Source organism: Mobula birostris, chromosome 13 (genome assembly GCF_030028105.1).
Source record: "Mobula birostris isolate sMobBir1 chromosome 13, sMobBir1.hap1, whole genome shotgun sequence".
Taxonomy (NCBI): domain Eukaryota; kingdom Metazoa; phylum Chordata; class Chondrichthyes; order Myliobatiformes; family Myliobatidae; genus Mobula; species Mobula birostris.
Window position 1 is genome coordinate 40,377,793 of NC_092382.1, and position 22,394 is coordinate 40,400,186.

Below are 22,394 nucleotides of genomic sequence, written 5' to 3' on the forward strand. Positions count from 1 at the left end.
CGGACGTGTTGAATAAACATAATATCATAAGATTTCCTCCTCATCTCTCTTCTAAATTGATTTCCCTGTAGTCTGATGGTGTGCCTCCGGTCATGGGCTCTACACTGTGGGAAACATCCTCTCTGTCTCGGGTTTTCAGTTTACGGAAATTCCCCTCCCCACCACATCCCCCCACTCCACATCATTCTACTCTCCAGTGGGAACAGGCACAGAGACATAAAATACCATGAGCTGTGGTCTTGAGCGCCTTGCTAAAGACCATCTGAAAATCCAAACGAACAACATCCACTGCCTCTCCTTTGTCTATTCTGCCTGTTATTTCATCAAAGAATTCCAACAGATTTGTCAGGCAAGGTTTCTCCTGAGGAAAACCATGCCGACTTTGGCCGTACTTTATCATGCGCTCCAAGTACCCTGAAAACACATCGTTAATGGACTCCAACATCTTCCCAACTACTGAGGTCAGACTAACTGTCCTATAATTTCCTTTCTTACGCTGCTCTCCTCTCTTAAAGAATGCAGTGGCATTTGCAACTTTCTAGTAAACATTCCCAAATCTAGTGATACTTGAAAGAGGATTACTCAATTGGCAAATATCATACACCAAAATTGTTTTAAAATACTACCTCATGAATGACCACTGTAACTTCATAAAGAGAGCATAAATTTAAGCCTGATCCAGTTTTACAGTCAAGATCTTACAAATTATATGATAATCAATACATTAGAAAAATTAGAAAAATATGTTGGCGCGTCACCAAATGGTTAAGGCGTTCGTCTAGTGATTTGAAGGTCGCTAGTTCGATCCTTGGCTGAGGCAGTGTATGTGACCTTGAGCAAGGCACTTAAACACATATTGCTCTGCGACGACACTGGTGCCAAGCTGTATGGGTCCTAATGCCCCTCCTTTGAACAACATCGGTGGCGTGGAGACAGGAGACTTGCACCATGGGCAACCGCTGGTCTACCATACAACCTTGCCCATGTCTGCGTCCTGGAAACTTTCCAAGGCGCACATCCATAGTCACATGAGACTAATGGATGCCTATATAAAAATACATTACTACTAAAAGGACAATCCATAATAACCATCCGGATATAATATTACAGGATAAACAAGCAGGAACAGCTCCCTCAACAGATATACCTATTCCCAACACAACAGGCATTGTTTGTTTGTCATCTGTCAGGCAACCGAATTCTTTTCTCTGTCAATTAGCAACCGAATGTTGCTACTCTGTCATCCGTTGTCACGCCCTGCTGCTGATTCCCTTCTCCTCATCATACGTTTTTACCCTGACCACCGTCCAGAGCCCCAAACTCTGCCCTGTGAGGACCCGCCTGTGGTTTCTGACCCAGCTCCGTTGAACATCCAACTAATGGTTTCCTATTCTGCTTTCAGTCTTCAGAGGATAGTGATGTTTTCTTACAACCATTTAGAAGCAGGGGAAATGATCAATAATGTGGAAATGAACCCTGAATAAAGAGGTTAACTACCAATGTCATTCTTCCTCAGCCCAGAGATTTGAGGAGCGAAGAACATGTCAGACAGAACTGCAGTCAGCTCGTCTTCTTCTGTCTGCAGTAAATTCGAGGGATACCTCTTCACCCACAGAGTGGTGACTGTTTGGAACCCATCACCACAGGGAGAGCGAGAGATGAACAACAGGGGAGGGTTTAAGAGGACTGTTGTAGAACAGAATCACTGGCAGGGTCCAGGCGGCCTGAGTTGACTGTCGACTATACATTAATTGTGTTATAAATTCACTAAGTATCTGAGACGGTTTAAAATAGAACTGATTTATTTGTCTCAGATCCATAATATTAAACTCCAGTCCCATTAAAGGTGAATATGCAGCAGGAGAAACTCCTCCCATGCCCAGTGACCAGGGTGCAGAACTGGGTGTGGTGAGCAGCAGCAATAATTGCAGAGTTCAGCACTGACAGTCACTCTCAAAATTGCATTCAGCAACGGTGATGGACAAATATCCAGCATGCAGCTTATTTAAAATTTCTCCCCAGTGTGAACCCGGTAGGTTAGTTGTCTGAGTGAATCCCTTCCCACATTCTCAGCAGGTGAACGGCCTCTCCCCATTGTCAACTCGCTGATGCACATTCAGTTGATTTGGCTGAGAATCTCTTCCCACTGTTTGAGCAGATGATCGGCCTCCCCCAGTATGAACTGACTGGTGTGCCAGTAGGGTGGATGACCGAGTGAATCCCTTCCCACAGGCTGAGCAGGTGAACGGCTTCTTCCCAGTGTGAACTCGCTGGTGTGCCAGCAGTTCGGATGACCGAATGAAACCTGTTCCACAGTCTGAGCAAGTGAACGACTTCTCCCCAGTGTGAATTCTCTGGTGTCTCAGTAGGTTGGATGACTGAGTGAATCTCTTCCCACAGACTGAGCAGGTAAACGGCCTCTCACCAGTGTGAACTGACTGGTGTGTCAGTAGGTGAGATGACAAAGTGAATCCTTTCCCACAGACTGAGCAGGTGAATGGCCTCTCCCCAGTGTGAATTCGCTGGTGTCTCCGAAGGTCGGATGATCGATGGAATTCCTTCCCACAGACTGAGCAGCTGAACGGCCTCTCCCCTGTGTGAATTCGCTGGTGCATCTGTAAGTGGTATAATCGATTAAATCCTTTGCCACAGTCGGAACAGGTGAACAGCCTCTCCCCACTGTGAACTAGCTTGTGTCTCTGCAGGTATGATGATTGAGTAAATCCCTTCCCACATTCTGAGCAGGTGAACGGCTTCTCCCCAGTGTGAATTCTCTGATGTTCCTTCAGATGAGATGATCGAGTGAATCCCTTCCCACAGTCTGAGCAGGTAAACGGCCTCTCCCCTGTGTGAACTGACATGTGTGCTTTTAGGTTAGATAACCGAGTGAATCCCTTCCCACACAACAAACAGATGAATGGTCTCTCCCCAGTGTGAATTCTCTGATGTGCCTTCAGCTGAAAGGACCCAGTGAATCCCTTCCCACAGTCTGAGCAGGTGAACGGCCTCTTTCCAGTGTGAACTGACTGGTGTTTCAGTAGGTGGGATGACTGAGTGAATTCCTTCCCACAGTCTGAGCAGGTGAACAACTTCTTGGTGTGAACTCTCTGATGTACCTTCAGTTGAGATGATCGAGTGAATCTCTTCCCACAGTCTGAGCAGGTGAATAACTTCCCCTTGGTGTGAACTCTCTGAAGTACCTTCAGTTGAGATGATCGAGTGAATCTCTTCCCATAGTCTGAACAGGTGAAAGGCCTCTCCCTGGTGTGAACTGACTTGTGTGCTATTAGGTTAGATAACTGAGTGAATCCCTTCCCACACAACAAACAGATGAATAACCTTTCCCCAGTGTGAAGTCTCTGATGTGCTTTCAGCTGAAAGAACGAAGTGAATCCCTTCCCACAGTGTGAGCAGGTGAACCGTCTCTCCCCAGTGTGAACTCTCTGATGTTCCTTCATTTGAGATGATCGAGTGAATCCCTTCCCACAGCCTGAGCAGGCGAATGGCCACATTCCATTGTGAAGTGACTGGTGTCTCTGTAGGCTGGAAGAGTAAGTGAATCTCTTCCCACAGTCTGAGCAGGTGAGTGGCCTCTCCCCAGTGTGAACTCGCTGATGTGCCATTAGGTCGGATGAGCTGCCCCACAAATTGAGCAGAGTGACTGGACTCTCCTTACTGGTGTGTCCATAAGTGGGATGACCGAGTGAATCCCTTCCCACACACAGAACAGGTGAATGGCCTTGTCCCCGTGTGAACTCGCTGATGTACCTTCAGTTGAGATGACCAAGTGAATCTGTCCCCACAGTCGGAGCAGATGAACCCTGTGTAAAATGACAAGTATGCCAGTAGGTCAGATGACCGAGCGTGTCCCTTCCCAGTCTAAACAAGAAGGATCGACAAATAAATCCCTCCTCACAGTCTGAGCAGGAAGGACGAATGCATGAAAACAACGTTCCACTTTTTAAATATCTGGGCAGACACAGCAAAACTGGCGTGTTGTGTTCGAGATTCCCGTAGACAAATTGCTTGTCGTTTTTAACCTGGAAAAAAAATTACAAAGTCCGTCAATGGGTGAAGGATAACATTTCAGATGCGATCACTTTAATCGCCAAAGTCTGATCTGACATCGCACTGTTACAGCGAGGGTCAACCCAAGTTGGAGAGAAAAATTATCTTCTAACTGGACATAGTGCTGGTATCTGGAATGGACATCAAATTCTCTGATGCTTTTCCTGTCTCTGTAAGAATGGGTGCAGAGGAGGTATCAGGGGTAAGTTTTTTTTTTTTTTTAACGCAGAGTGGTGAGTGCGTGGAATGGGCTACCGGTGATATTGGTGGAGGTGTATACGATCGGATATTTTAAGAGGCTCCTGGGCAGGTATATGGAGCTCAGAAAATTAGACGGCTATGGGTAACCCCAGGTAATTTCTCAGGTAAGAACATGTTCGGCACAGCTTTATGGGCCGAGGGGCCTGTTTGTGCTGTAGGATACTTTTCTATGTTTCTGCCGTCTCCAATCTGTGACCTGGCTCAGTTTGACTCTCTTCATTGGTATTATTCCCTGTCCCCACTAAGATGCATGGATGTCTGGCCCCACGGTAACTGAAACACTCTCACACAAATAGCCTTTGTTAATCTACAGCTGGGATTTTCTTTTATATACTGTTCATTTAAAATGCCACATATTAAAGCCATGTAAAGATTTCCTGCTGAGATGAATGGTTGGTCCGCATAGCTGTTAAAAGGAAATAGAATAAATATTTCTATTATTTCAGGTTCTTGTCACAGAATTTGTCCCGTCTAGTTTGTGCTGAACTATTTAAACTGTCCACTGCCAGACCCCTACCATCCAGGTACCGATACATACCCTTAACATTGAAATCGAGCTTGCATGCATCACATGATCTGGCTGCTCATTCCACACCCGCACGACCGTCTGTGTGATGAAGCTTCCCCTCACGTTCCCCTCACGTTCCCCTCAACGTTTTACCTTTCATTCTTAACCCATAGTCTCTGTTTGTAGTCCCATCCCATCTCTGTGGTAAAAGCCAGCTTGCATTTACCTCATCTATAACCCTTTTAATTTTGGTACACCTCTATCAAATCTCCCCTCAATCTTTTACGTCTGAGGAATAAAGTCCAGTTCAATCTCTCCTTATAACTCAAGTCCTCCAGACCTGGCAAAATCCTTGCAAATCTTTTTCTGAACTCTTTCAACCTCTTTTACATCTTTCCTGTAGGTTCGTGACCAAAACTGCACACGATACTCCAAATTAGGCCTCAGCAATGTCTTGTACAACGTCAACATAACATCCATCTCCTTTACTCAGTATTCTGGTTTATGAAGGCCAATGTGCCAAAATCTTTCTGTCCGTCCCTATCAAACTGTGACACTACTTTGAGTGAATTATAGACATGTATTACCAGATCTCTTTCTTCAACAACACTCCTCAGTGCCCTATCAGTCACCGAGTTAGGCTTACATTGGTAGGTCCTAGCAATGTGCAAAACCTCGAACTTGTCTGCTTTAAATTCCATCTTCCATTTCTCAGGCCATTTTACCAGCTGGTCCAGATCACACTGCAAGCCATGATAGTCGTCCTCACTGTCCACTACACCCCAAATCTTGGTGTCATCCACAAGTGTGCTGATCCAGTTAACCATGTTATCATCCAGATATCTGACACAGATGACAAACAGCAACAGATCTAGTCACAGGCCTCCAGTCAGACAGGCAACCACTGACTTCTCCCAAAAACTGTGACTCATCCAATTTACTATCTCATTTTGAATGCTGAGTGACTGAACCTTCTTGACCTCCCATATGAGACTTTGTCTAGTGCCTTGCTGAAGTCCTTGTAGACAACATCCATTGACTTGCCTTCATCCACTTTCCTGATAACATGCTCGTGAGACTCGATAAGTTTGGTTAGACATGACCTACCACGCACAAGCCCATGCTGCCAACTTAATCAGTCCACATCTATCTAAATACTTATGTAGGGTTATTAACAGTAATGTTAACGGTTAAGGCTGACAAAATGGCGTCTCTGTAGCGTTGTGATGAAATAGCTTCTTTGTAATGTTACCTAGTGATGTAATGGGTCACTGCAACTGAAATGTTTGCATTATAACTGCAGATAAGGGGGATACTAACCAATGGAGTGTTTGTTATATTATCTTGTATGTGTGAGCTGAGCTAGTTCGTGGTCTTTTCGGGAGGCGAGCAAAGAGGACGGATGTATGCACAGCGGCCGGCATCCCAGGACGGCGGCTATCGGGGTTCGGCGTTTCAGATGGTGGCTGGAGGCTCGGATGGTCATTGTGGATGGAACCGGTGGTGTGAGCTCCACCATATTAAAATCTTTTGGGCACAAAATGGATAAATGTACTGATTTGGCACCTTTATTTTATCTGTTTCTACTAACCTACCACTAAGAAATAACTATAGAGTCCAATCATTTACTCGCACATTGTGCATTGTTTGATATTTTGTGTTGTGGGCTTGTACTGGGGTGCATCACTCCATATCCACACCAAAGCAAAATTCTTGTGAATTTTCTCTGAACTCTTTCAACTGCTTTTACATCTTTCTGTTGGTTGGTGACCAAAACTGCACCCAATACTACAAATTAGGCCTCACAAGTGTTTTGTACAATGTCAACATAAATCCATCTCCTGTACTCAGTACTTTGGTTTATGAAGGCCAATGTGCCAAAATCTTTCTTCCCATCTCTATCTACCTGTGATACCACTTTGAGTGAAATATAGACCTGTATTCCCAGACGTAAACATGAGGAATTCTGCAGATGCTGCAATTCAAGCAACACACATCAAAGTTACTGGGTAACGCAGCAGGCCAGGGAGCATCTCTAGGAAGAGATAGAGTCGACGTTTTGGGCCGAGACCCTTCGTCAGGTCTGTATTCCCAGATCCCTTCCTTCAACAACACTCCTCAGTGCCCTACCAATCACTGTGTAAGACCTACACTAGTAGGTCCTACCAAAGTTCAACAACTCGCACTAGTGTGCATTAAATTCCATTTTCCATTTCTCAAGCCATTTTTCCAGCTGGTCCAGTTCGCACTGCAAGTTAAGATAGTCTTCTCGCAGTCCGCTAAACCCCCATTCTTGGTTTCATCCACAAATTTGCTGATCCAGTTAACCATGTTATCAACCAGATTACTGACATAGATGACAAACAACAACAGATACAGCACTGATCCCTATGTCACATCATTAGTCACAGGCCTCCAGTCAGAGAGGCAACCATCTGCAACCATACTCCAGCTTCTCACAAATTCAGTGTCTCACCCAATTTAATATCTCATCTTGAATGCTGAATGACTGAACCTTCTTGACCCACCTTCCATATGAGACTTTGCCAAGTGCCTTGCTAAAGTCCATGAAGAAAACATCAACTGCCTTGCCTTCATCCAATTTCCTGATAACTTCCTCGAGAACCTCTATAAAATTGGTTAGACATGACCTACCATGCACAAAGACATGTTGCCTATCCTTAATCAGTCCACATCTATCCAAATACTTACATATCCGGTTCCTGCTCATATGTTCCAATAACTGTCCAACTACTGATGTCAAGCTCACCGATGTACTATTTCGTAGTTTATTTTTAGAACGTTTCTTGAACAACGGAACAACATTGGCTATCCTCCAATCCTCCAGTCCCTCGCCTGTCACAAAGTTTGATTTAAATATCTGTGCTTGATCTCCATAAATTTCTGCACTTGTCTTCTGCAGGGTCCCAGGGAACAACTTGTCAGGCCCTGGGGATTTATCCATGTTAATTTGCCTTAAGACAGCAAACACCTCCACCTCTGTAATCTGTACAGGGTCCATGAAGTTGATGGTGCTTTGCCTCACTTCTATAGACTCTGTAACCGTCTCCTGAGTAAATACAGGTGCAAAAGTAATATTTAAAATCTCTCCCATCTCTCTTGTCTCCTCGTATAGATTACCATTTTGATCTTCCAGAGTGGGCATATTTCTGTAATGACCTTCTCCATATTTCTATTACAGAGAAGCTGCCCAAAACTTGATTGGAAGGGGAAACGAATACAATGAAGCAGCAATGGCTGGAGTTTCTGGGAACAATGCGGGAAGTGAGTGATAGATACATCCCAAAGGGGTGGAAGATTTGGAAAGGCAGAAGGACACAGCTGTGGCTAAAATGAGAAGCCAAAGCCAACATAAAAGCTAAAGAGAGGGCAAATAAAAGAGCAAAAAACATCTGGAAGCTTTTCGGAACAAATGGAAGACGACTAAAAATGTCGGATGAGCTCAAGCTTAGAAATATGATATTGTAGTCATTAATGTGTCTTGGTTGCACCCAACAGACTGAGGCATTTTCTCATAGTCCAGTCCATAAAGTCGGTGTTCCGGTTCATGGTCTGGTCTATGGTTCCTTGTTCCGGGGTTTCCGGTTTTCCCCAGTTCCTGCTGTGGGCACATGATTCTCATTTTGGGAGTGAGACATAAATACCTCTGCAAAACAGGAATTCCCTGCTGGACTGTTCTGTTCCCCTCCTTGACTTTCCCTCCTCGCCTGACTCTCTGCCTGGATACCTCACCTGACTCTCTGCCTGGATAACTCGCCTGACTCTCTGCCTGCTCACCAAGCCTGGAGACCCCGCCTGTATCGCTGAAGTTTTACCGCCGGAACAAGACCAGAGCCTTGTTAAGTCAAGATAAGGAACTTTATTTCGTTGTGTGGAAATGTTTCTCTGTGTCCACGCCTTCGCTAGGTAGGTCGGTCGTTTGCCGCTACTTAGTGTTGACAACGGTCTCTGTGTCCTCGCCTTTGCTAGGTGGGTCCGGCTGTTTGCTGCCCATTTGTGTGGGAATCTGTTTTCAGTGTTCAGTGTTCTGTGTATGAGTTCCGGCCCTGCGTCCTGTACCCAAGGAGGGGTCCCGACTATGTGTTATGTGTATGAGTCCCAGCCCTTTGTCCTGTTCCCAAGGAGGGATCCCGGCTCTGTGTTCCATGCTCTCGTCTCCCCTAGTCCAAGGCTCCATGCTCCCATCTCTTTTAGTCCAAGGCTCCATGCTCCTGAATGTCCTCGTCCAGTGCATGCCTAGTCCAGTCCTATCCGAGTCCTGTCCATGTGCCTTTACCTGTCCTTGTGTCTCGCCCTAACCAGGAGTTCCTCACCCAAGCCATGTCCAGTCCTGTAGCCTCGTCTTGTCTTCACCTAGTTATGGAGTCCGAGCCTGAGTCAAATCCCAGGTTCTGGGTCCTTGCTCAGTCTCCGGCTCGGAGTTGATACACAAGCCTCGAAGTACCCTTGCCTCAAGAGCAAGACCCCAGCCTCAAGGCTCAAGAGCAAGACCCCAGCCTCAAGCCTCAGGTCCAAGACCCCAGCCTCAAGCCTCAGGTCCAAGACCCCAGCCTCAAGCCTCAAGACCAAGACTCCAGCCTCATGCCTCAAGACCCCAGCCTGTCTCGAAGCTCAAGCCTCAAGACCCCAGTCTGTCTCAAACTCAAGCCTCAAGGCACTAGCCTCAAGCCTCAAGACCCCAGTCTGTCTCAAACTCAAGCCTCAAGACCCCACTCTGTCTCAAACTCAAGCCTCAAGACCCCAGCCTGTCTCCCAGCTCAAGCCTCAAGACCCCAGCCTGTCTCAAACTCAAGCCTCAAGACCCCAGTCTGTCTCCAAACTCAAGCCTCAAGACCCCAGTCTGTCTCCAAGCTCAAACCTCAAGACCCCAGTCTGTCTCCAAACTCAAGCCTCAAGACCCCAGTCTGTCTCCAGACTCAAGCCTCAAGACACCAGCCTCAAGCCTCAAGACCCCAATCTGTCTCCCAGCTCAAGCCTCAAGACCCCAGTCTGCCTCCCAGCTCAAGCCTCAAGACTCCAGTCTGACTCCAAACTCAAGCCTCAAGATCCCAGTCTGTATCAAACTCAAGCCTCAAGACACCAGCCTCAAGCCACAAGACCCCAGTCTGCCTCCCAGCTCAAGCCTCAAAACCCCAGCCTGTCTCAAACTCAAGCCTCAAGACACCAGCCTCAAGCCTCAAGACCCCAGCCTGTCTCCCAGCTCAAGCCTCAAGACCCCAGTCTGTCTCAAACTCAAGCCTCAAGACCACAGTCTGTCTCCAAACTCAAGCCTCAAAACCCCAGTCTGTCTCCAAACTCAAGCCTCAAAACCCCAGTCTGTCTCCAAACTCAAGCCTCAAGACCCCAGTCTGTCTCAAACTCAAGCCTCAAGACCCCAGCCTGTCTCCCAGCTCAAGCCTCAAGACACCAGTCTGTCCCCCAGCTCAAGCCTCAAGACCCCAGTCTGTCTCAAACTCAAGCCTCAAGACACCAGCCTCAAGCCTCAAGACCCCAGTCTGTCTCCCAGCTCAAGCCTCAAGACCCCAGTCTGTCTCAAACTCAAGCCTCTAGACACCAGCCTGAAGCCTCAAAACCCCAGCCTGTCTCAAACTCAAGCCTCAAGGCCCCAGTCTGTCTCCCAGCTCAAGCCTCAAGACCCCAGTCTGTCTCCCAGCTCAAGCCTCAAGACCCCAGTCTGTCTCAAACTCAAGCCTCAAGACCCCAGTCTGTCTCCAAACTCAAGCCTCAAGACCCCAGTCTGTCTCCCAGCACAAGCCTCAAGACCCCAGTCTGTCGCAAACTCAAGCCTCAAGACCCCAGCCTCTCTCCCAGCTCAAGCCTCAAGACCCCAGTCTGTCTCCCAGCTCAAGCCTCAAGACCCCAGTCTGTCTCCAACTCAAGCCTCAAGACCCCAGCCTCTCTCCCAGCTCAAGCCTCAAGACCCCAGTCTGTCTCCCAGCTCAAGCCTCAAGACCCCAGTCTGTCTCAAACTCAAGCCTCAAGACCCCAGTCTGTCTCCCAGCTCAAGCCTCAAGACCCCAGTCTGTCTCCCAGCTCAAGCCTCAAGACCCCAGTCTGTCTCAAACTCAAGCCTCAAGACCCCAGTCTGTCTCCAAACTCAAGCCTCCAGACCCCAGTCTGTCTCCCAGCTCAAGACTCAAGACCCCAGCCTGTCTCCCAGCTCAAGCCTCAAGACCCCAGTCTGTCTGAAACTCAAGCCTCAAGACCCCAGTCTGTCTGAAACTCAAGCCTCAAGACCCCAGTCTGTCTCCAAACTCAAGCCTCAAGACCCCAGTCTGTCTCCAAGCTCAAACCTCAAGACCCCAGTCTGACTCCAAACTCAAGCCTCAAGACCCCAGTCTGTCTCCAAACTCAAGCCTCAAGACCCCAGTCTGTCTCCAAGCTCAAACCTCAAGACCCCAGTCTGTCTCCAGACTCAAGCCTCAAGACACGAGCCTCAAGCCTCAAGACCCCAGTCTGTCTCCCAGCTCAAGCCTCAAGACCCCAGTCTGTCTCCCAGCTCAAGCCTCAAGACTCCAGTCTGACTCCAAACTCAAGCCTCAAGATCCCAGTCTGTCTCCAAACTCAAGCCTCAAGACCCCAGTCTGTCTCCAGACTCAAGCCTCAAGACACCAGCCTCAAGCCTCAAGACCCCCGTCTGTCTCCCAGCTCAAGCCTCAAGACTCCAGTCTGACTCCAAACTCAAGCCTCAAGATCCCAGTCTGTCTCAAACTCAAGCCTCAAGACACCAGCCTCAAGCCTCAAGACCCCAGTCTGCCTCCCAGGTCAAGCCTCAAAACCCCAGCCTGTCTCCAAACTCAAGCATCAAGACCCCAGCCTCAAGCCACAAGACCCCAGCCTGTCTCCCAGCTCAAGCCTCAAGACCCCAGTCTGTCTCAAACTCAAGCCTCAAGACCACAGTCTGTCTCCAAACTCAAGCCTCAAGACCCCAGTCTGTCTCCAAACTCAAGCCTCAAAACCCCAGTCTGTCTCCAAACTCAAGCCTCAAGACCCCAGTCTGTCTCAAACTCAAGCCTCAAGACCCCAGTCTGTCTCCCAGCTCAAGCCTCAAGACACCAGTCTGTCCCCCAGCTCAAGCCTCAAGACCCCAGTCTGTCTCAAACTCAAGCCTCAAGACACCAGCCTCAAGCCTCAAGACCCCAGTCTGTCTCCCAGCTCAAGCCTCAGGACCCCAGTCTGTCTCAAACTCAAGCCTCTAGACACCAGCCTCAAGCCTCAAGACCCCAGCCTGTCTCAAACTCAAGCCTCAAGGCCCCAGTCTGTCTCCCAGCTCAAGCCTCAAGACCCCAGTCTGTCTCCCAGCTCAAGCCTCAAGACCCCAGTCTGTCTCAAACTCAAGCCTCAAGACCCCAGTCTGTCTCCAAACTCAAGCCTCAAGACCCCAGTCTGTCTCCCAGCTCAAGCCTCAAGACCCCAGTCTGTCTCAAACTCAAGCCTCAAGACCCCAGCCTCTCTCCCAGCTCAAGCCTCAAGACCCCAGTCTGTCTCCCAGCTCAAGCCTCAAGACCCCAGTCTGTCTCCAACTCAAGCCTCAAGACCCCAGCCTCTCTCCCAGCTCAAGCCTCAAGACCCCAGTCTGTCTCCCAGCTCAAGCCTCAAGACCCCAGTCTGTCTCAAACTCAAGCCTCAAGACCCCAGTCTGTCTCCCAGCTCAAGCCTCAAGACCCCAGTCTGTCTCCCAGCTCAAGCCTCAAGACCCCGGTCTGTCTCAAACTCAAGCCTCAAGACCCCAGTCTGTCTCCAAACTCAAGCCTCCAGACCCCAGTCTGTCTCCCAGCTCAAGACTCAAGACCCCAGCCTGTCTCCAAGCTCAAACCTCAAGACCCCAGTCTGTCTCAAACTCAAGCCTCAAGACCCCAGCCTGTCTCCCAGCTCAAGCCTCAAGACCCCAGTCTGTCTGAAACTCAAGCCTCAAGACCCCAGTCTGTCTGAAACTCAAGCCTCAAGACCCCAGTCTGTCTCAAACTCAAGCCTCAAGACCCCAGATTGCCTCAAACTCAAGCCTCAAGACTCCAGTTTGTCTCCAAACTCAAGCCTCAAAACCCCAGTATGTCTCCAAACTCAAGCCTCAAGACCCCAGTCTGTCTCAAACTCAAGCCTCAAGACCCCAGTCTGTCTCCCAGCTCAAGCCAGCCTCAAGACCCTAGTCTGTTTCCCAGCTCAAGCCTCAAGACCCCAGTCTGTCTCAAACTCAAGCCTCAAGACCCCAGTCTGTCTCCCAGCTCAAGCCTCAAGACCCCAGTCTGTCTCCAAACTCAAGCCTCAAGACCCCAGCCTGTCTCAAACTCAAGCCTCAAGACCCCAGCCTGTCTCAAACTCAAGCCTCAAGACCCCAGTCTGTCTCAAACTCAAGCCTCAAGACCCCAGTCTGTCTCAAACTCAAGCCTCAAGACCCCAGTCTGTCTCCCAGCTCAAGCCTCAAGACCCCAGTCTGTCTCAAACTCAAGCCTCAAGACCCCAGATTGTCTCAAACTCCAGCCTCAAGACCCCAGTCTGTCTCCAAACTCAAGCCTCAAGACCCCAGCCTGTCTCCAAACTCAAGGGTCAAGACCCCAGTCTGTCTCCCAGCTCAAGCCTCAAGACCCCAGTCTGTTTCCCAGCTCAAGCCTCAAGACCCCAGTCTGTCTCAAACTCAAGCCTCAAGACCCCAGTCTGTCTCCAAACTAAAGCATCAAGACCCCAGTCTGTCTCTAAACTCAAGCCTCAAGACACCAGCCTGTCTCAAACTCAAGCCTCAAGACCCCAGTCTGTCTCCCAGCTCAAGCCTCAAGACCCCAGTCTGTCTCCCAGCTCAAGCCTCAAGACCCCAGTATGTCTCAAACTCAAGCCTTAAGACCCCAGTCTGTCTCAAACTCAAGCCTCAAGACCCCAGTCTGTCTCAAACTCAAGCCTCAAGACCCCAGTCTGTCTCAAACTCAAGCCTCAAGACCCCAGTCTGTCTCCAAACTCAAGCCTCAAGATCCCAGTCTGTCTCCAAACTCAAGCCTCAAGACACCAGTCTGTCTCAAACTCAAGCCTCAAGACCCCAGTCTGTCTCCCAGTTCAAGCCTCATGACCCTACTCTGTCTCAAACTCAAGCCTCAAGACCCCAGCCTGTCTCCCAGCTCAATCCTCAAGACCCCAGTCTGTCTCCCAGCTCAAGCCTCAAGACCCCAGTCTGTCTCAAACTCAAGCCTCAAGACCCCAGTCTGTCTCCCAGCTCAAGCCTCAAGACCCCAGTCTGTCTCCCAGCTCACGCCTCAAAACCCCAGTCTGTCTCCCAGCTCAAGCCTCAAGACCCCAGTCTGTCTCCCAGCTCAAGCCTCATGACCCTACTCTGTCTCAAACTCAAGCCTCAAGACCCCAGCCTGTCTCAAACTCAAGCCTCAAGACCCCAGTCTGTCTCAAACTCAAGCCTCAAGACCCCAGTCTGTCTCAAACTGAAGCCTCAAGACCCCAGTCTGTCTCCCAGCTCAAGCCTCAAGACCCCAGTCTGTCTCAAACTCAAGCCTCAAGACCCCAGATTGTCTCAAACTCCAGCCTCAAGACCCCAGTCTGTCTCCAAACTCAAGCCTCAAGACCCCAGCCTGTCTCCAAACTCAAGGGTCAAGACCCCAGTCTGTCTCCCAGCTCAAGCCTCAAGACCCCAGTCTGTCTCCCAGCTCAAGCCTCAAGACCCCAGTCTGTCTCAAACTCAAGCCTCAAGACCCCAGTCTGTCTCCAAACTCAAGCATCAAGATCCCAGTCTGTCTCTAAACTCAAGCCTCAAGACACCAGCCTGTCTCAAACTCAAGCCTCAAGACCCCAGTCTGTCTCAAACTCAAGCCTCAAGACCCCAGTCTGTCTCCAAACTCAAGCCTCCAGACCCCAGTCTGTCTCCCAGCTCAAGACTCAAGACCCCAGCCTGTCTCCAAGCTCAAACCTCAAGACCCCAGTCTGTCTCAAACTCAAGCCTCAAGACCCCAGCCTGTCTCCCAGCTCAAGCCTCAAGACCCCAGTCTGTCTGAAACTCAAGCCCCAAGACCCCAGTCTGTCTGAAACTCAAGCCTCAAGACCCCAGTCTGTCTCAAACTCAAGCCTCAAGACCCCAGATTGCCTCAAACTCAAGCCTCAAGACTCCAGTTTGTCTCCAAACTCAAGCCTCAAAACCCCAGTATGTCTCCAAACTCAAGCCTCAAGACCCCAGTCTGTCTCAAACTCAAGCCTCAAGACCCCAGTCTGTCTCCCAGCTCAAGCCAGCCTCAAGACCCTAGTCTGTTTCCCAGCTCAAGCCTCAAGACCCCAGTCTGTCTCAAACTCAAGCCTCAAGACCCCAGTCTGTCTCCCAGCTCAAGCCTCAAGACCCCAGTCTGTCTCCAAACTCAAGCCTCAAGACCCCAGCCTGTCTCAAACTCAAGCCTCAAGACCCCAGCCTGTCTCAAACTCAAGCCTCAAGACCCCAGTCTGTCTCAAACTCAAGCCTCAAGACCCCAGTCTGTCTCAAACTCAAGCCTCAAGACCCCAGTCTGTCTCCCAGCTCAAGCCTCAAGACCCCAGTCTGTCTCAAACTCAAGCCTCAAGACCCCAGATTGTCTCAAACTCCAGCCTCAAGACCCCAGTCTGTCTCCAAACTCAAGCCTCAAGACCCCAGCCTGTCTCCAAACTCAAGGGTCAAGACCCCAGTCTGTCTCCCAGCTCAAGCCTCAAGACCCCAGTCTGTCTCCCAGCTCAAGCCTCAAGACCCCAGTCTGTCTCAAACTCAAGCCTCAAGACCCCAGTCTGTCTCCAAACTAAAGCATCAAGACCCCAGTCTGTCTCTAAACTCAAGCCTCAAGACACCAGCCTGTCTCAAACTCAAGCCTCAAGACCCCAGTCTGTCTCCCAGCTCAAGCCTCAAGACCCCAGTCTGTCTCCCAGCTCAAGCCTCAAGACCCCAGTATGTCTCAAACTCAAGCCTTAAGACCCCAGTCTGTCTCAAACTCAAGCCTCAAGACCCCAGTCTGTCTCAAATTCAAGCCTCAAGACCCCAGTCTGTCTCAAACTCAAGCCTCAAGACCCCAGTCTGTCTCCAAACTCAAGCCTCAAGACCCCAGTCTGTCTCCAAACTCAAGCCTCAAGACACCAGTCTGTCTCAAACTCAAGCCTCAAGACCCCAGTCTGTCTCCCAGTTCAAGCCTCATGACCCTACTCTGTCTCAAACTCAAGCCTCAAGACCCCAGCCTGTCTCCCAGCTCAATCCTCAAGACCCCAGTCTGTCTCCCAGCTCAAGCCTCAAGACCCCAGTCTGTCTCAAACTCAAGCCTCAAGACCCCAGTCTGTCTCCCAGCTCAAGCCTCAAGACCCCAGTCTGTCTCCTAGCTCACGCCTCAAAACCCCAGTCTGTCTCCCAGCTCAAGCCTCAAGACCCCAGCCTCTCTCCCAGCTCAAGCCTCAAGACCCCAGTCTGTCTCCCAGCTCAAGCCTCAAGACCCCAGTCTGTCTCAAACTCAAGCCTCAAGACCCCAGTCTGTCTCCCAGCTCAAGCCTCAAGACCCCAGTCTGTCTCCCAGCTCAAGCCTCAAGACCCCAGTCTGTCTCAAACTCAAGCCTCAAGACCCCAGTCTGTCTCCAAACTCAAGCCTCCAGACCCCAGTCTGTCTCCCAGCTCAAGACTCAAGACCCCAGCCTGTCTCCCAGCTCAAGCCTCAAGACCCCAGTCTGTCTGAAACTCAAGCCTCAAGACCCCAGTCTGTCTGAAACTCAAGCCTCAAGACCCCAGTCTGTCTCCAAACTCAAGCCTCAAGACCCCAGTCTGTCTCCAAGCTCAAACCTCAAGACCCCAGTCTGACTCCAAACTCAAGCCTCAAGACCCCAGTCTGTCTCCAAACTCAAGCCTCAAGACCCCAGTCTGTCTCCAAGCTCAAACCTCAAGACCCCAGTCTGTCTCCAGACTCAAGCCTCAAGACACGAGCCTCAAGCCTCAAGACCCCAGTCTGTCTCCCAGCTCAAGCCTCAAGACCCCAGTCTGTCTCCCAGCTCAAGCCTCAAGACTCCAGTCTGACTCCAAACTCAAGCCTCAAGATCCCAGTCTGTCTCCAAACTCAAGCCTCAAGACCCCAGTCTGTCTCCAGACTCAAGCCTCAAGACACCAGCCTCAAGCCTCAAGACCCCCGTCTGTCTCCCAGCTCAAGCCTCAAGACTCCAGTCTGACTCCAAACTCAAGCCTCAAGATCCCAGTCTGTCTCAAACTCAAGCCTCAAGACACCAGCCTCAAGCCTCAAGACCCCAGTCTGCCTCCCAGGTCAAGCCTCAAAACCCCAGCCTGTCTCCAAACTCAAGCATCAAGACCCCAGCCTCAAGCCACAAGACCCCAGCCTGTCTCCCAGCTCAAGCCTCAAGACCCCAGTCTGTCTCAAACTCAAGCCTCAAGACCACAGTCTGTCTCCAAACTCAAGCCTCAAGACCCCAGTCTGTCTCCAAACTCAAGCCTCAAAACCCCAGTCTGTCTCCAAACTCAAGCCTCAAGACCCCAGTCTGTCTCAAACTCAAGCCTCAAGACCCCAGTCTGTCTCCCAGCTCAAGCCTCAAGACACCAGTCTGTCCCCCAGCTCAAGCCTCAAGACCCCAGTCTGTCTCAAACTCAAGCCTCAAGACACCAGCCTCAAGCCTCAAGACCCCAGTCTGTCTCCCAGCTCAAGCCTCAGGACCCCAGTCTGTCTCAAACTCAAGCCTCTAGACACCAGCCTCAAGCCTCAAGACCCCAGCCTGTCTCAAACTCAAGCCTCAAGGCCCCAGTCTGTCTCCCAGCTCAAGCCTCAAGACCCCAGTCTGTCTCCCAGCTCAAGCCTCAAGACCCCAGTCTGTCTCAAACTCAAGCCTCAAGACCCCAGTCTGTCTCCAAACTCAAGCCTCAAGACCCCAGTCTGTCTCCCAGCTCAAGCCTCAAGACCCCAGTCTGTCTCAAACTCAAGCCTCAAGACCCCAGCCTCTCTCCCAGCTCAAGCCTCAAGACCCCAGTCTGTCTCCCAGCTCAAGCCTCAAGACCCCAGTCTGTCTCCAACTCAAGCCTCAAGACCCCAGCCTCTCTCCCAGCTCAAGCCTCAAGACCCCAGTCTGTCTCCCAGCTCAAGCCTCAAGACCCCAGTCTGTCTCAAACTCAAGCCTCAAGACCCCAGTCTGTCTCCCAGCTCAAGCCTCAAGACCCCAGTCTGTCTCCCAGCTCAAGCCTCAAGACCCCGGTCTGTCTCAAACTCAAGCCTCAAGACCCCAGTCTGTCTCCAAACTCAAGCCTCCAGACCCCAGTCTGTCTCCCAGCTCAAGACTCAAGACCCCAGCCTGTCTCCAAGCTCAAACCTCAAGACCCCAGTCTGTCTCAAACTCAAGCCTCAAGACCCCAGCCTGTCTCCCAGCTCAAGCCTCAAGACCCCAGTCTGTCTGAAACTCAAGCCTCAAGACCCCAGTCTGTCTGAAACTCAAGCCTCAAGACCCCAGTCTGTCTCAAACTCAAGCCTCAAGACCCCAGATTGCCTCAAACTCAAGCCTCAAGACTCCAGTTTGTCTCCAAACTCAAGCCTCAAAACCCCAGTATGTCTCCAAACTCAAGCCTCAAGACCCCAGTCTGTCTCAAACTCAAGCCTCAAGACCCCAGTCTGTCTCCCAGCTCAAGCCAGCCTCAAGACCCTAGTCTGTTTCCCAGCTCAAGCCTCAAGACCCCAGTCTGTCTCAAACTCAAGCCTCAAGACCCCAGTCTGTCTCCCAGCTCAAGCCTCAAGACCCCAGTCTGTCTCCAAACTCAAGCCTCAAGACCCCAGCCTGTCTCAAACTCAAGCCTCAAGACCCCAGCCTGTCTCAAACTCAAGCCTCAAGACCCCAGTCTGTCTCAAACTCAAGCCTCAAGACCCCAGTCTGTCTCAAACTCAAGCCTCAAGACCCCAGTCTGTCTCCCAGCTCAAGCCTCAAGACCCCAGTCTGTCTCAAACTCAAGCCTCAAGACCCCAGATTGTCTCAAACTCCAGCCTCAAGACCCCAGTCTGTCTCCAAACTCAAGCCTCAAGACCCCAGCCTGTCTCCAAACTCAAGGGTCAAGACCCCAGTCTGTCTCCCAGCTCAAGCCTCAAGACCCCAGTCTGTTTCCCAGCTCAAGCCTCAAGACCCCAGTCTGTCTCAAACTCAAGCCTCAAGACCCCAGTCTGTCTCCAAACTAAAGCATCAAGACCCCAGTCTGTCTCTAAACTCAAGCCTCAAGACACCAGCCTGTCTCAAACTCAAGCCTCAAGACCCCAGTCTGTCTCCCAGCTCAAGCCTCAAGACCCCAGTCTGTCTCCCAGCTCAAGCCTCAAGACCCCAGTATGTCTCAAACTCAAGCCTTAAGACCCCAGTCTGTCTCAAACTCAAGCCTCAAGACCCCAGTCTGTCTCAAACTCAAGCCTCAAGACCCCAGTCTGTCTCAAACTCAAGCCTCAAGACCCCAGTCTGTCTCCAAACTCAAGCCTCAAGATCCCAGTCTGTCTCCAAACTCAAGCCTCAAGACACCAGTCTGTCTCAAACTCAAGCCTCAAGACCCCAGTCTGTCTCCCAGTTCAAGCCTCATGACCCTACTCTGTCTCAAACTCAAGCCTCAAGACCCCAGCCTGTCTCCCAGCTCAATCCTCAAGACCCCAGTCTGTCTCCCAGCTCAAGCCTCAAGACCCCAGTCTGTCTCAAACTCAAGCCTCAAGACCCCAGTCTGTCTCCCAGCTCAAGCCTCAAGACCCCAGTCTGTCTCCCAGCTCACGCCTCAAAACCCCAGTCTGTCTCCCAGCTCAAGCCTCAAGACCCCAGTCTGTCTCCCAGCTCAAGCCTCATGACCCTACTCTGTCTCAAACTCAAGCCTCAAGACCCCAGCCTGTCTCAAACTCAAGCCTCAAGACCCCAGTCTGTCTCAAACTCAAGCCTCAAGACCCCAGTCTGTCTCAAACTGAAGCCTCAAGACCCCAGTCTGTCTCCCAGCTCAAGCCTCAAGACCCCAGTCTGTCTCAAACTCAAGCCTCAAGACCCCAGATTGTCTCAAACTCCAGCCTCAAGACCCCAGTCTGTCTCCAAACTCAAGCCTCAAGACCCCAGCCTGTCTCCAAACTCAAGGGTCAAGACCCCAGTCTGTCTCCCAGCTCAAGCCTCAAGACCCCAGTCTGTCTCCCAGCTCAAGCCTCAAGACCCCAGTCTGTCTCAAACTCAAGCCTCAAGACCCCAGTCTGTCTCCAAACTCAAGCATCAAGATCCCAGTCTGTCTCTAAACTCAAGCCTCAAGACACCAGCCTGTCTCAAACTCAAGCCTCAAGACCCCAGTCTGTCTCAAACTCAAGCCTCAAGACCCCAGTCTGTCTCCAAACTCAAGCCTCCAGACCCCAGTCTGTCTCCCAGCTCAAGACTCAAGACCCCAGCCTGTCTCCAAGCTCAAACCTCAAGACCCCAGTCTGTCTCAAACTCAAGCCTCAAGACCCCAGCCTGTCTCCCAGCTCAAGCCTCAAGACCCCAGTCTGTCTGAAACTCAAGCCCCAAGACCCCAGTCTGTCTGAAACTCAAGCCTCAAGACCCCAGTCTGTCTCAAACTCAAGCCTCAAGACCCCAGATTGCCTCAAACTCAAGCCTCAAGACTCCAGTTTGTCTCCAAACTCAAGCCTCAAAACCCCAGTATGTCTCCAAACTCAAGCCTCAAGACCCCAGTCTGTCTCAAACTCAAGCCTCAAGACCCCAGTCTGTCTCCCAGCTCAAGCCAGCCTCAAGACCCTAGTCTGTTTCCCAGCTCAAGCCTCAAGACCCCAGTCTGTCTCAAACTCAAGCCTCAAGACCCCAGTCTGTCTCCCAGCTCAAGCCTCAAGACCCCAGTCTGTCTCCAAACTCAAGCCTCAAGACCCCAGCCTGTCTCAAACTCAAGCCTCAAGACCCCAGCCTGTCTCAAACTCAAGCCTCAAGACCCCAGTCTGTCTCAAACTCAAGCCTCAAGACCCCAGTCTGTCTCAAACTCAAGCCTCAAGACCCCAGTCTGTCTCCCAGCTCAAGCCTCAAGACCCCAGTCTGTCTCAAACTCAAGCCTCAAGACCCCAGATTGTCTCAAACTCCAGCCTCAAGACCCCAGTCTGTCTCCAAACTCAAGCCTCAAGACCCCAGCCTGTCTCCAAACTCAAGGGTCAAGACCCCAGTCTGTCTCCCAGCTCAAGCCTCAAGACCCCAGTCTGTCTCCCAGCTCAAGCCTCAAGACCCCAGTCTGTCTCAAACTCAAGCCTCAAGACCCCAGTCTGTCTCCAAACTAAAGCATCAAGACCCCAGTCTGTCTCTAAACTCAAGCCTCAAGACACCAGCCTGTCTCAAACTCAAGCCTCAAGACCCCAGTCTGTCTCCCAGCTCAAGCCTCAAGACCCCAGTCTGTCTCCCAGCTCAAGCCTCAAGACCCCAGTATGTCTCAAACTCAAGCCTTAAGACCCCAGTCTGTCTCAAACTCAAGCCTCAAGACCCCAGTCTGTCTCAAATTCAAGCCTCAAGACCCCAGTCTGTCTCAAACTCAAGCCTCAAGACCCCAGTCTGTCTCCAAACTCAAGCCTCAAGACCCCAGTCTGTCTCCAAACTCAAGCCTCAAGACACCAGTCTGTCTCAAACTCAAGCCTCAAGACCCCAGTCTGTCTCCCAGTTCAAGCCTCATGACCCTACTCTGTCTCAAACTCAAGCCTCAAGACCCCAGCCTGTCTCCCAGCTCAATCCTCAAGACCCCAGTCTGTCTCCCAGCTCAAGCCTCAAGACCCCAGTCTGTCTCAAACTCAAGCCTCAAGACCCCAGTCTGTCTCCCAGCTCAAGCCTCAAGACCCCAGTCTGTCTCCTAGCTCACGCCTCAAAACCCCAGTCTGTCTCCCAGCTCAAGCCTCAAGACCCCAGTCTGTCTCCCAGCTCAAGCCTCATGACCCTACTCTGTCTCAAACTCAAGCCTCAAGACCCCAGCCTGTCTCAAACTCAAGCCTCAAGACCCCAGTCTGTCTCAAACTCAAGCCTCAAGACCCCAGTCTGTCTCAAACTGAAGCCTCAAGACCCCAGTCTGTCTCCCAGCTCAAGCCTCAAGACCCCAGTCTGTCTCAAACTCAAGCCTCAAGACCCCAGATTGTCTCAAACTCCAGCCTCAAGACCCCAGTCTGTCTCCAAACTCAAGCCTCAAGACCCCAGCCTGTCTCCAAACTCAAGGGTCAAGACCCCAGTCTGTCTCCCAGCTCAAGCCTCAAGACCCCAGTCTGTCTCCCAGCTCAAGCCTCAAGACCCCAGTCTGTCTCAAACTCAAGCCTCAAGACCCCAGTCTGTCTCCAAACTCAAGCATCAAGATCCCAGTCTGTCTCTAAACTCAAGCCTCAAGACACCAGCCTGTCTCAAACTCAAGCCTCAAGACCCCAGTCTGTCTCCCAGCTCAAGCCTCAAGACCCCATTCTGTCTCCCAGCTCAAGCCTCAAGGCCCCAGTCTGTCTCAAACTCAAGCCTCAAGACCCCAGTCTGTCTCAAACTCAAGCCTCAAGACCCCAGTCTGTCTCAAACTCAAGCCTCAAGACCCCAGTCTGTCTCAAACTCAAGCCTCAAGACCCCAGTC

General features: G+C 50.9%; 1 protein-coding gene across 2 annotated transcripts in view; it reads right to left on the reverse strand.

The window, feature by feature from the left end:
- Positions 1-1,987: 1,987 nt before the first annotated feature.
- Positions 1,988-22,394, reverse strand: part of LOC140207555 (uncharacterized) — a 38,466-nt gene continuing 18,059 nt past the window's right edge. For both annotated transcript variants that reach the window (XM_072276093.1, XM_072276092.1), the window contains exon 3: positions 1,988-4,040. In XM_072276093.1, coding sequence (XP_072132194.1) covers positions 2,070-3,623 — 1,554 coding nt within the window. In that variant the 5' untranslated portion in view covers positions 3,624-4,040 and the 3' untranslated portion in view covers positions 1,988-2,069. The remainder of the gene's footprint in view (positions 4,041-22,394) is intronic.